The 13,893-nt window shown below is 48.6% G+C and overlaps 1 protein-coding gene across 2 annotated transcripts; it reads right to left on the reverse strand.

The window, feature by feature from the left end:
- Positions 1-970: 970 nt before the first annotated feature.
- LOC121331904 (V-set and immunoglobulin domain-containing protein 4-like) lies at positions 971-10,557 on the reverse strand. Of its 2 annotated transcripts, XM_041396737.1 has the most exons (9): positions 10,413-10,557; positions 9,390-9,746; positions 8,563-8,835; positions 7,601-7,669; positions 6,863-6,940; positions 6,456-6,524; positions 5,678-5,791; positions 4,537-4,558; positions 971-3,446 (listed from the first exon to the last, which is right to left on the reverse strand). In XM_041396737.1, the coding sequence occupies exons 1-9, from the start codon at positions 10,465-10,467 to the stop codon at positions 3,263-3,265; spliced, it is 1,221 nt and encodes a 406-aa protein (XP_041252671.1). In that variant the 5' UTR covers positions 10,468-10,557; the 3' UTR covers positions 971-3,262. The 2 variants fall into 2 exon arrangements, with proteins under 2 accessions (XP_041252671.1, XP_041252670.1); XM_041396736.1 differs by lacking the exon at positions 7,601-7,669.
- Positions 10,558-13,893: the final 3,336 nt, after the last annotated feature.

Below are 13,893 nucleotides of genomic sequence, written 5' to 3' on the forward strand. Positions count from 1 at the left end.
ATCTTCTGACAAAGTTTATCAGTGGCCAGAGCAGTTTGCTACCATTTTTCTGGGGGATAAATAAGATCCTTAGCATTCAAGGAGGTGAAATTCAATACCCAACTATTAGCAAATGACCAAAAAGTAGATAACCTAAGAAGAAAGGTCTTATAGTACTCCTTTTCAACCATATGCACTCAAAGAAGAAACAATTTTTACTTGAGAATTTCTTGTTTGGTCCAGCCATAGCTAACTCATGGATCTGACTCAACAGAGGGTATTTTATTAAGTACTTTTTGGATGTCTCTCAGAAGCTGGTAGTGTGATCTCCCCCAGCCATTCACACCACAGTTCTGTCACATCAGATAATCATACAGTCAGTCATCAAAACATAACCTTGTTCCACTTCAAGAAACAGAAATTAGTGCAAATTAACATTTCCCCTTAAAGTTTATGTGACAGAAGAAACATGATGTACAAGTGCTCTCTCTGAAAAATTCACTTCCCTTCCCAGGAATTCCCAGGTCAATGACATTAGCTCTGGGTTGCTATTAGCTTGGCCAAATCCTTGTAAACAGCTCCTGATTCCAAGAAAGTGACCCATGTGTACGATGTCTTCTGGTTTCTTTCCTGGTGCTGCAGGTGGGCTGCCACCCCCAGCCATCAGAGCAGTGCAGATGTCCCTTACCTGCAGCCACCACACAGCACTGCTGCTGCTCTCTGGAGTCTCAGCACCATCTGATGCTGGCTTTTTTCAGGCTGCCCAGCTCCTCCTCCCAGTGCTCTGCAGAGGCTGGCTGAGCTCTGGGTTTGGTCAACAAATCTGTTGGTCTGGGATGATCTGCTGTGGCCCCAGCTCATCCTCTGCCACTGCACAGGTGCACAGCAGCTGCTCTTGTGCCCAGGTACACCCCAGACCAAGTCAGACCTTGTCCAGCTGTCCCCCAGTGCATGCAGACACAAAACACATGGAGGCCACAGTTCATGGATTTATTTTCAGTTTAATGAGCTTGCCTTACAACAGCTGTATTTAATATCATCAGCTCCTGGTGCTGGCTGTCCAGCCAGGATAACATTGCTGTTTAACCACATTGGGGGGGCTGCATTGCCTGTGGCTTTGCAGTGCAGCTGGAATTGAGTGATTTTGGGGCAAGCTGTGGGATTCCTTGCAGCCCTTACCCGTGGGGTTCCAGCAGTGAGAGCTCAGACCCAGTGTGACTGACCACCCTGTTCCTCAGTGGGACACCCTTCATCTCTGGATCTCTGCCTTCCCTCAGTGCTCCCTGCTCCTCTGGCTGGAGCTCTGGCCACGTCAGACCCCTCAGATGAAGAGCCCTGCAGGTCAATCCAGGTGGCCATATCCCCCCTCCAGAGGCCACAGCAGTCAGGCTGAGCTCAGATGGATGGGCTGTGCTCCAGCACCTGCCACATTTCCTTCCCACCCCCTCTGACCTCACACATGCAGAACACACACTCACACCTATTTTCTCCACATCTGCAATAAGCTGCATGTACATGTTGGCAGTTTTCTCCATGACAGCACCAGCAGCTGCCATGTATTCCCTTTTCATTCAGATATCAAGATGTCCCAGCCCTTGATTTTTAAGTACATTCTTAACAAAGAGAAATATAACTTGTAGCACAGGAGAAAGTATAAGGTCAGAGATAAGTGCCTGGAGAGTGTGCCTGGTAGTTTGTGCATTCTGATGAACTTTCAAATCATTAATTCCTCTAATTTCCCATTAGATGTCTGGCTGTCAGCCCTGGGTGAGCAGCACTGTGTTACACATTTATTTCTGTGTTACATACAAAGAAGTACTTTTCCTTGCCCTTTGAAAGTGCTACCAGATAATTATCACTAATTTCTGCATCCTTTTCAGAGAAGCTGTAAACAAGCTGTAACCCCTTCACCTTCTCAGCTCTGACCCCCACAGGCACACTTTGCTTATTTGCTTCTTCTCTTTTTTCTGAGACTGTTTGCACAGATGTCTTTTTGTACCAATAATTATTCTTTGCAATCATTCTCAGTAACTTTTCTTGCTCTGCTAAACCCAAGATGAGGCCAACATGCACAGGTCAGGTAGTGACATTCCATGGGCTTCACAGTACCACAATCCTGGTTTTTGACTGGAATACCTTTCCATTAGCACCTCACATTCCCTTTGAATTCTGGTGAGTTTTGAACTGATGCTTAGAGGCCTGCAGATGCACAGCTGGGGGCCCATTAATCCTGTGCCTATTACCACTGTTTTGCTCATCCCTGGGTCACTCCCTCTGTTTTACAACTGCCTGCATGGCCTTTAATGGGACACAGAGGATTGCCCTGCTCATTATAAAAAGGTTCCTCCATAACTCTGCATAATAGATTTACTCAGAGCAGTAGAAATTATTCATAATTTACCCCTTCAGGGTTCCTAAGGTGGAAGGAAAGTACTTCTTGAGTATCTAGTGAGGGGCTGTGAGTGGCTTGCTGGCATTCCAAAATGAAAAATTAGTGCAGAAATGCACACAGCAAAACACGTGAGGCACGTGTAAGCAATCCTACCCCAAACTTATGGAAAAGTACCTAATTCCTTTCAAACAGCCATCATGCATTTAAAGAGAGAGCAGAAAACACGAGCTCAGAAAGTGCCTGGTTGCAGTACCAGAAGCAGCCAGAGCCGTGGCCAGTGTGCCCAGACCTCGCTGCAGTGCTGTGGAGGGGGACCAAGGACAGCACAAGGACAGCAGGGGACATTCCTGCTTCCTGCACTGCTTCTCCTGGTGTGGCAGGTTCCTGAGTTTCTCTTGGCTTTAATCTGCCTTCCAGTGTTCCTATAAAATCTCTCTCCTATTAAATCTGTGCAGCATCAGGTGGGCAGGAGAAGAGCCGTTGATTCCCAAGCCAGCCACATCCTGCCCTGCTCACCCACGGGGAGGGGGATGCTGAGCAGCCCTCAGTGCTGGCTCTCCTCCCACCACACAAAGGCTGGAAACACTGGTTTTTTTGGCCAGATACAGCAGTAAATTCAGTACAGTGCTCCTAGCCTGGGACCTGCCTGCTGCAGCATTCAAAGGGCTTTCTTGGATAGAGGTGGTGAAAGGGAATCGAGGAAAACAAAATCAGAAATTCTATACAGCAGTCTATAACTGAAGTTCCTGCATTTTCACTGCAGGGACTGTGAAGGGAGAGCAACCACTGCTTGTGCAACCTATTTATCAGGGGCAAAAGGGAAAATAAATATGTATTTTGTCTGGGTGAAGGTGCTCCTCAGGACTGGTATCTGCAGAGCATTGTTGGTTCTCAGGAAGTGTCCCCTACTTCATACTCAGATTCCTGGGGATTTGCAACACAGCCAGACACATTCTTATTTACTTCTTGAGAGACTTTGTTTTCCCCAAGCTCCATCACATAGCTGTTTTCAGTGGCAGAGATGGGTTCCTCATAGTGACCTGTGCTTGAAGAAGCTGCTGCTCTCAAGTTGTGGCTGAAATCAAAAAGCAAAAAGAATAGCAACCAGAGTAAACAAAGCATCTCCAACCATCGGGATTTTGACATTATTATGGTCTGACTCAAGCCCATGTAAACTTGGGCCACTGGGCTATGGAAATATTCTGAAGGAGAGAATTTTTCCTTTGCTTTCTGGTGGCAGGAAAACCTTGGGCATTGTAGCAGCATTGCTTCCAACCATGAGAAAGTTTCCAGGGAGAAGCAGCAAAGGGTGTGCAAGCAATGAAAGGATTACCACCATTTCTTGCACAATCAGATAATTGCTGAAGAGAAATAAATATAAAAAATATTGGAGGAAGTGTAAATTAAGAACTGAAAACAGCCCACATCCACTGTCTGGCTTATGGCATCTAATATTTTTTAAATGAAGAGAGATCCTCTGAGGAGAAATGTCATCACAGCGTTTGTTCCATTGCTCAGGGTTCAAATGTTACTTAAACTGCTGCCTTACACACTGCTGGGGAAGCTGGCACATCCCACTGTAATACTCAAGTCAGCAGCACTTTGTACCTAGAGAAGTGGTTCTCCTTGTATGTTTTGGCCAGATTGTGAGGCTTTGCAGTAAAACTTCCACAGGTTACAAGTAGATCAGGATGTGAAACCTGAGTTTAGAAAGAGCTATAACTTCCTTCCTAGCTATGGTTAAAAGTAGCAAATTCATCCAGGGATATTTTCAGGATAAATTAGAATATAACCAGTCGTTTCTAGAAGGGGAGTTCCTTTCCTGTGCATTTGAAATAACACTGGGAATTTAGCCTTGGAAAAACACAGAGAATTTAGCCTTGGCAATCATCTTCAGTAGCCCTCCCTGGGCCTAGGAGTCAATAAGCAGCTCTTGCTCACTTCTACAATTCTGATATTGCCATGAAAAGCATCTTTCTTCCCCCATTCTTTGCTGCTGTGGAAAGCCCACAAGCCATCCTACAATGTGCTGTTGTGCTGTGAACCTCTTCACCCAGACTGCTTAAGGGGGTTTTCATTATGACAGCTAAGAGCAGTGCTTTTTATTCTGCTCTGATACATCCCCCCAGGACTCATCAGTGTGCCAGATAAAGGGTTATACTCACAGTTTTACATCATAGACTTGAGCTGGAAAAGAAAAATCAGAATTTGTGTCAATAATTTGCATTTACATTCCTTAAAAAAGAATTTCTTTGTTTATCTTCTTGGTTTAAGAAAATGATGTCTCAAGACAACAAAAATAACAGCCTTGGATATCATGTCAGGTAGGGGATGACTCAGTTTCCCAGGATTCAGTCCAAGAAAACAAAAAAAGTGGGTTATTTTGACCCAATGTCAAAGATAAAGTTGAGGTTAGAAACAAGAATTCCCCAGTTTCTCTAATCATTAGAAGTTCCATAAAGAACAGTTTTGAAAGTGGCTACTCTGGATTCCTTAAAAAAAAAAAAGAAAAAAAAAAGAAAAAGACAATTTTATTATTAATTGGTAGCACAGAGTCATAGGAAGATCATTAGCAAAACAAAGGAGAAAATAAAGTCTGTGGGATCTCAAACCCCAAAGCACATCTGTGTGCTCTCTGCACAGCTGGTGGGGAGGGGGCTCCAAGGAACATTTGGTCAAGGGGATTTCTCGTGCAGTGCAGGAGAGACAAAGCATTCAGTGAATGGATGCTATGACTGAAGATCAGAGAGGAAACAAATTCACATGGAATAGGGAGAATTGACAGTGACCTCTTCCCTCTGGGTGCCAGCTGCAGGAACTACTGAGCAGCAGCTGCTGCCAAAAGCTCTTCCCAGCAGCAGGACTTGGATAAGCCCTCTGCCAGGGGCTTTAAAGATCTGGAACAATGAGCCTGGCCAAGCAGGAGAGTCCGAGCCCTGGGATATCTGTGATCAGCAGTGAGAAACAACCATCTCAAGGCTCTGTGGCAGAGCAAGCCACACACCTTGGGATGGGCTGGGCAGGGACTGAGCTGCCCCAGAGCCAGGGCAGGGATGGAGGGTGCAGCTCAGGAGCCACTGCTGCTCCAACCCCACAGCTGGTGCCTGGAAGACCCTCCTGGCTGCAAGGACTTCTCTGCCTCTTTGGGTCTCCCACCACCTGTGGCATCTACTGCCTGCATGATGCCAGACGTGCCAGAGCTGCAGCTGGTGGCTGCAAGCTCTGCTCCAGACCCCAAACCCATCAAAGGTAAAGCCATGCTGGGCATGAGTAAAACATTCCGGTTTTCCAGAACATTCTACTCACTGTCTCTGGGCTTCCTCATGCACGTGATGAGAGAGATGACAAGGAAAACCACAGCACCACACACCACAGCAATCAGGACGACCAGGTACAGGGACAAGCCAGTCCTCTGGAAATCTAAAGCAATACAACAGAGGAATTTCAGACAGGGGAGCCCTCCTGGGTGACAGCAGCAGCAGGGACATGACATTTACCATGTCCCCAAGGCCAGCAGCAGCCAGCCCTGCCTGAGCACACGGGGCTGTGTCCCCACAGAGCCTTGGTCCTGTGGCTCTGGATGGGTGTTGTGTGACCCAGCACTGTGTACACCTCTCCAAGGACCACAGCTGTACAGACAGTGTCCTTCTCATGCTGAGGTGACCAGGGATGTGAGCTGGGCAGGAAAATTGCACTGCATATCATGAAATAAAGCTTTCCATTCAAGGATTCTGCTCAATTCTGTTTGGAAAGTCTAAACCTGTCACAATGATGCAAAGCTGGAGGATGTGTAGATCTGCTTGAGGCACACATTGAGGCTTTTCTGTTGTTTCAGCTTTGACAGTCCAAGATAAAAAATGGACTGACTGCTCAGGAACACAGCAACAACTCTATGTGCCCCATATGTCAACATTTTTTTTTTAAATTCTTCCATAAAAACATCCAGAGCCTTTTAAAGAGTCACCATGAAATTATCTGGGTACTCTGCAATTTGCAGTTAAAAAGGCAGAATACTAATTTTGAATACAGAGCATCTGGTTTGAATCCTTAATCTTCTTCTCAGCTTGGTTTTGCTCTTACTTACCACGAATCGTTTCATTCTTCCCTGGATATCCCACACCACTCTCAGAAGTTGTTGCTGTTATGGGCAGATCTGGAAAACAAACATGAGTTAAAGTCTGACAGTGCATTTCCAACCCTCACTTTAGCACCAGGAGATCTGGGATTCGAGCTGTAGGATCAGAGGAGAATGCTTGCAGCCCCTTTATAGGGCAGTGAAAACAGGCAAACTGCAGAAATGAGCACTATGTATACAGTGTACTATATAGTATATATATATATACACACTATATGTATATATAGTATATATACTGTATATATACTACCATAGTGTCACTGGATGGATACCATATATAGTATATATACATTTTTATGTATAACCAAACTGCATAGACACACACCAGGTACATTTGCATGTCTGTGCACACACACCTGCAGTAGTGGTGGGGCCCCATGGAGTCCAGGAGATTCCTGAGGTACCTGCAGGCACCAGCTCTGTTTGAGGTTTTTCTGCAAGAAAAATCAACACCTGTCAGCACCTTCCCTCGGCTTCCAGTGACTGACACCAGCTTCCACAATCCCCACGTGGTTGCCGGGGCACCAAAAATCCAAAATAAACATAATCCAGCCAGAGAATGTTCCCACACGCAGATCTGCTTTAGTCCAGGCAAAAATTCCCACATCCCACAAAAACAAATGTGAAACCACAAGCCCTCCCTCAAAACTGCTGTCCCTGGTCAAGTACATGTTTTCAGCTGGGGCTGAGGAAGCTTTTGCATCCCTTGCCTGCCACTGGAGACACCAGAACTGCCTCCCTTCAGCAGCTCTCATTCAGGATCAAATAACAAGCAAAAAAAACCCTTTAGAAAAGAACAAAACCCAGAACATCCCATCCCATATGATCTGCAACTTAGGAAAAGGCATTTTCAGCAGCCCTAAGACACTTGCAGTCTCTCCTACAAAGACAACATATAAGGCCACTGTGGACTGGAAACTGAGGGAAGGAAAATCTACTTTCAGAAACATATGAGTTAAATACTGAGGCACATGGACTGAAGTTCAGTAATGCCAAGACTTTGTACCCCAGCAATAAAACAACTTCCAGGCACTGGTGACACACTGCCCCAACACCCCACCCTTGCCATCAGCTGTCACTGCTCCCACCCTGACCTGTGGTTGAGTGGTGTCCCCCCGTGGTTCCCACATTCCTCTGCAAGGCCACAGTTGTTGTGGGCAGATCTGCAAGGTGAGGGCGAGGAGAGGCTTACACAGGGGTTTGACCACCATGGTGATGCTGCTGTGGTACAGAATTCCCCACAGGTGGGAGCAGGAGGAAGCAGCCCCCTCCCAGCTGACAGGAGGGGGATGCTGTGCCAGCAGCGTGAGGCAGCACCTGCAGCACTGAGCCCTGTTCCTGTGCTGCTCCCTGCAAGGTGTGACTGCGGGGAAAAGCAGCACAGCTCCGTGCCTGGGAGCTCAGCAGGCTCTGCCTCTTTCACAGGCCACTGCCATGTGCCTGTGCCTGGCTCTGCCAGCAGGGGCTTCACAGCTGTGCTGATCCAGGGACCAGCCACGGAGAGCTGCAAGTTTTCCACCAGGCACCCATCAGGGAATTGATTAGATATTGAAAAATTCCTCTGAGGCCATTGTGCCCAACCTGTCACACACTGTCCTGCAGACCTGGAGGGGTCGGAGCCTGGAATGAAGTGCAGTGTGTCTCCCTGAGACACGCAGCTGGTGCTGGGGAGCAAAGGCCAGTGTGGTTTGTTCTGCCACTGAATTACCACTCGCTCGTTCCTGCTTCTCAAAATAAAGCTTGTCTGCTTTGTCTCAACTTGCTGAATTGCAGTGGGCAGCACTACAGAGCCAGAGAGAACTTCAAGAAACCCACAGAGGAATAAATAAATTAACATTTGAAGGAGAAATCCTCTTTTGCATCAGAAAAGAGCAGTTCCTCAAAGAGGAGGAAATTGAACGCAGGAAATAGAGAAGGACACGGCTGGAGCCAGCAGCCGTGTCCGAGTGCTGAAGGCGTTTGGCCTTTCCTCCTTTGCGGGCAGGGCAGGAGGACGCGGTTCCTTTGCCGTGCAGAGGATTGGGATTTGTGCTGCCAGCCGCGCCGCGGCACTCACCTGTCACCGTCAGCTGCACGGCATCGCTGCGCTGCGCGGCGCCGGCCCCAGCCCTGTTGTGCGCCTCGCAGAAGTACGTGCCGCTGTCCGAGGGCCGCAGGCTGGGCCAGGCCAGCTCGGCCCCGCTGCTCAGGGGCTCGGCTCTGCCCGCCCGGAACCAGCGGTAGCTGATGGGAGGGGAGCCGCCGGCCTCGCAGCTCAGCCTGGTGCTGGCTCCGGCCGGCAGCGTCAGCCCCGGGCCTGCAGCTCTGATGATGGGCTTGGTGGCTGCCACTGCAACACAGAGCAGAGAGACCCGGGTCACGGAGCCCTGGCTGTGGTGGGGACGGTCCCCTGCCACAGCAGCTCTCGCTCCTGCTGTCGGTGCCTTCCCAAAAAAAGCAGCTCAGCTTTAGCATCTCCTCCCTGCACAGGATGAGCTCAGCTGTGCCACACAGGTGTCCTGCAGTCTCTGTGCCTCTATAAACCCCCCACATGGGCAGAGGGACGGCAAGAACATGCTGGTGAAATTTAGTCAAAGAACAGCAATACAGTATCCCTGGGACTTCCCACTGCTGCATGCCACTGGGAAACATTGAGCCACTGGCTACAGACAGAGCCGGGGCTGAACTGGTCCTGGAGGAGCCACAGTCCTCCCAGAGCTGCGGGGTGCTGTGTCCTGGGCAGAATTTCTCTCTGACCTATTTGCTGTTTCTTATTGGAGGCTGATACTGATCAGCAAAATGCTTCTGCGTGGAAACACACAGTCACTGCCTACCTGCTCTAATGCCCAAAAGCCTTCCTGAGCCAAGCCTTTCCCTCCTGAACAGTCTCGTCCTTGGATTTACCTTTAACAACCTCCAAACTGGTGGTGATCTCCTTTGCTATCAGGCTGTTGTTGCTGTCTCTCCAGGTGACCTGGCAAGTGTAGGTTCCTCTGTCAGAGATTTCCAGGCTCAGGATGAGAAGAGACACATTTCCTGGGGCATCCTTTGGGATGCTGACTCTGTCCCTGTACTCAGCCAGGAGGACGTGGTCCCCGGAGTCATCCCTCCGGAAGATGGTGCCTGAACCCTCGTCATGTACCACAGTCCAGGTGAGAGTTTGCTGCACGAGGTCCTCCACAGGCACATAGGCACAAGGCAGAGTGACAGAGTCCTTCCAGACCCCTTTGATTTCACTGAGGCCACTCAGGTCCAGAAAAGCTGCAGGAAGAAAGGAAGATGAAAATTAAGCCGCAGAGCGGCCAGGGTGAAGGCAGCTCCCAGGTGGTGAAGTCATGGCAAGAGCATTGGCAAAGAGAACCCACCAGATGAGAAACACAAGCAGGCACTGGGGAGTGTGGAGTTGGGCTGCTCAGGGGTGGGTTAACCAAAAATCAGTGTGGCATGAGGATGGGAGGTGGCTGATGGCCAGGGCACTGACTTCTGCCATGGGTGCAGCCTGGCTCTCCTGCTCTGCTGGGTGCTTTCCTGCCACCACCAGCACTGAGTGGAGCACAGGGTCAGAGTTATTGGGTATCTTAGGTTTGAGGGAATGAGTTGGTCTAAAGTCCAAGTTGCAGCTCCCTGGTCTCAGCCAATGTCTGCTCCAGACATCACCTCTGGGGCTTCTGAGGAACAGCAAAGACTTCCCTCCTCCACTGCCTATTTGTTTCTGAAACACACCATTCTCCCAGCCTAAGCCAAGCATGAGAAACTTAAACCACTGGCTAAAGAAACCCAAAACTCTTTTTCCTGTAAAAATGCAGACCATTGCCTTTGTCCCAGCACGTTTCTCTCACTCTGAGGACTGAATCTAAGCTCTTCCCAAAACAGAGCTGCCCCTGCCAAGCACACACAGGGCAGGGCCCGTGCCCAGCCCAGACTCACCGCTGCAGTGGAGAAAGGAACTCAGGAGCACAGCTGCTCGCAGCATCCTTCCCATCCTTCCTTCACAGCTGCTCCCTCTCCAGCCAGAGTGACCTGCTTTTCCCAGGCTGGGGTAAATCAGGAACACTTCCCTGCCTGGGCTCACTCTGTCACCGAGCATCCGGGACAACAGCTGGTGGCTTTTCCTTCCTCTTTATCAGAAACCAAGTGTCTCAGTGACCACCAGAGGCGTGGGCAGAGCGGAAACGCTAAGGAAGGGTGCAAAGAGGAAAGTGTAAGAGTTACTTCTACGTTATTTTGTAGCTTCTGCTGAGTATGTTTTTCCCCCTTCTGTTTTTTAATTTTTTTCCTTTATTTCTTTTGAGTCCTAGGCAACCATTTCTTCCTCTTTTCCTCCTTGTGTTGCTTGCTGACAAATAAGCTTTAACACAGAATTACACACACAGAGGTCTGAGAGAGAACTCATAAGGAGCTGAACTATCTAGGTCCTCACAATTGACTTTCTCACCAGCTTCTGTGAGACACCCACCACTATGCTTTAAGTTAAGGTTCATGAAACCCCTTAAATCTTTACATTACCAGTACAAGACAGATGATTGTCATAGGCCTCTTCCAGCTGGAATATTCTATATCACTCTACCACATTTAGAAGAGGATGAATTCAGGTATACAAATCTAAAGCCAAAAATTTCCCAAGAGCTGCAGGCATCTGAACCACAAATCCCACTGCATCTCACAAATGGATCCTCCCTTCTCACAGAGCAATTTAGCTGCTTGGTTTAATTGGTTAATTGTTTTCAATTACAAGCCCTGATTGGGGCCATACATCCCTGCAGTGCCTTCAGACTACTTGGGAACAGGTGAAGATGGAAATGCCCAGAGAGAAAAAGAGGAACTTGTCACAGCAGAAAATCTTTGAGACCATGCAATCATGGTTTCTTTACTGTAATGATATATTACTATTCATTAAATGTTATAGTTAATCTCTATAATTCAGTAATTGAACACGCACTAGCCCTAAGAGAAGTATCTGTTTTCTACTGAAATATCCCATTCGGGGGTTTTACTGCCTTTTACTGTTTTCTACAGCTCTCAATTTTTCTTCTGCTCCAGTAAAACAATCTCTTCTGCTTCCTTGCATTCAGCTGAACTGAAATGAGCGGTTGCTGTTGTTACACCCAAATTCAACACCCTATTTTCAAATACAAGTAATCAGACTAATTCAATGCAGCCAACCAAATCCCAGCCCCTGGTGTGGACACAGCCCTCCTGCAGTGCTAGTGAGACGTGGTTTGGGTCTGCAGAGAGAGTGGGATCCTCCCTTGTGGCCCTGTATTCCTCCACCAGAAATCTCCCATGAGATGCCACTCCAGCCTGCAGCCCCTGGGACAGGGAGAAGCAGGAAAAGCTGCTGTGGGCTGCAGTGTTCACGTATCGCTGGAACTCCTTTGCAGGGGACAGAGCTTGCTGGAGGAGGGTAGAAGCCTGCATTGTCTTGAACTAAGTCAAAGACAGTGGTTTGGCTGGGGTAGAATCAATTGTCTTCACAGTGGCTAATATGGGGTTATGTTTTGCATAGGCTGACAATACAGAGATGTTTTTGTTTTTGCTGATCAGTGTTAGAGCCGAGGCCTTTTCTGCTTTTTGTATGGCCTCGCTGGTGAAGGGGCTGGGGGTACAGGGGAGATGGGGAGGGGACACAGCCAGGACAGGTGACCCCAACTAACCCTGCCCATGACACCACACTCAGTACAGAAAGCTGGGGGGAAGAAGGAGGGGGGACATTTGGAGTGATGGTGTTTGCCTTCCCAAGTCACCATTACACATGATGGGGCTCTGCTCTCCTGGAGGTGTCTGAACACCTGTCTGCCCTGGGAAGCAGGGAGTAAATCCTTTGTTTTTCCTTGCTTGTATGCCAGCTTTCACTTTCACTATTAATCTGTCTTTATCTCAACCCAAGAGTTTTTCAGCTTTTACCTTTCCAATTCTCTCCACAATCCCACTCGTGAGAGAGTGAGCAAGTGGCTGTGTGGTGCTTGCTGCTGGCTGGGGTGAAAACACAACAGGAATGTAGCACTAGCAGGATCTGGACCAACCAGGAAGTTGAAACTCAAACTGTGTGACTAAAAAAGATGTGTAGGTATTTTTTCATGTATTTACATTTACCCTGTTGGTTGCGGGGGAACAGTGGCAGGAAAGTTTTATCCTTTATAAAATGCAGCACCAGGCACCTGTACCTAAGGTGACTTTGGCAGCAACGCCTTGCTTCTGCTTTGGGCATCTTTGATACCATGATGCTGCTTTTCAAAACAAGAATCTTGCTTTAGGAGACAGCAAAACATTCTGAGCGTGGATGGATGAGGTGGCATCACACAGCCCAGAAGAGACAGAGCAAAATCAGTTTTTCTTGTATTCTGGAAAGCTGTTAGCAAGCACACAGGAGATATGAACTGATGGCAAGGCTCCCACGGTTGGTGTGGGGAGGGCTGGGCTGGAAGAGTGCAAAAGTACATCTGAAAGGAGCATGCAAGAGGAACTTGGCACTTTCTCAGTCTGCACTCGCCACACCCGGGAGTGTTCTGTGGATTCCCAGCACGTGAATGATAAGGGAGAGCAATCTTTCCTCCCCAGACACAGAGATAAAGCCCAGGAGCCAGGCAGCAGCCATGTGCACTGATGCTGGAGAAGGAAGGAAGCTGCTGCTACAGCGAGGCCCCTGCGGTCACGGGTGACAAACGGGTGACCTCGGGCTGCAGTGGGGCAGTGCCCCCACCCCGGCTGGCACATGGGGCTGCTCAGTGCCTGGCCACTGGCCCTCGGGCACAGGCTGGGCAGCAGCAGCTGCACTGTGCTGCAGGCTCAGCCAGCCTGTCATGGCACAGGAGTCTGGCCATAGCTCCACATGCCCTGTCCTTGTCCTGAAGAGCAGCATGTTCTGTATAAAGATCCTTTTTCTTGGCAGTGGAAATGATCAGGAGTTCCTTACTTCAAGGAAAATCCCACAAAAACTGTAATGCCTGTGGTGCCAGTGCCAGTTACCCTGGGCAGTCTGCACAGGGGTGCCAGATCTGGGGTCTGCCTGATGCTACAGATGATCTGGGCTGTTCCATTTCCTCCTATTATCTCCAGTGAATATTTTAATCCATACCTTATGGAGCTGAGGGCCTTTCCTATTGGGGTCTGTGGAGAACATGTGCAGGTGTGCCCTACATCTGGTGTATTTTTCAGCACACACGGTATTTTGAGCTTTCACATCAACCCTTTTGAAAAACCAGTCCCAGGTGCTGTTCTCCCACGCTCTGGAAACAGACACTAGGCTTTCCTCATCACCCTAGTCAGTCCTGAACCAGCACGCAGCTGCATCATGAGGCCACGCCCCAGGAGCAGGAAAGGTCTTAATTCTGGAGAAATCAGTAAACAGGTTTGGGAAACATTGGCACAAACAGGAACACACACAAAGAATGTACAAGAAACACAGTAA

The sequence above is a fragment of the Onychostruthus taczanowskii genome, unplaced genomic scaffold (genome assembly GCF_017590055.1).
Source record: "Onychostruthus taczanowskii isolate IOZ18803 unplaced genomic scaffold, ASM1759005v1 scaffold13, whole genome shotgun sequence".
Classification (NCBI taxonomy): domain Eukaryota; kingdom Metazoa; phylum Chordata; class Aves; order Passeriformes; family Passeridae; genus Onychostruthus; species Onychostruthus taczanowskii.

Excerpts from the sequence above, each read along its gene's own strand:
- LOC121331904 (XM_041396737.1), bottom strand. The coding sequence starts at position 10,467 with ATGGGAAGGATGCTGCGAGCAGCTGTGCTCCTGAGTTCCTTTCTCCAC. Across the intron at positions 6,525-6,862 it reads GGGCCCCACCACTACTGCAG|ATCTGCCCATAACAGCAACA; the intron begins GTGTGTGTGCAC and ends TTTGTTTTCCAG. Across the intron at positions 3,447-4,536 it reads CAAGTCTATGATGTAAAACT|CCACAACTTGAGAGCAGCAG; the intron begins GTGAGTATAACC and ends TTTTGATTTCAG.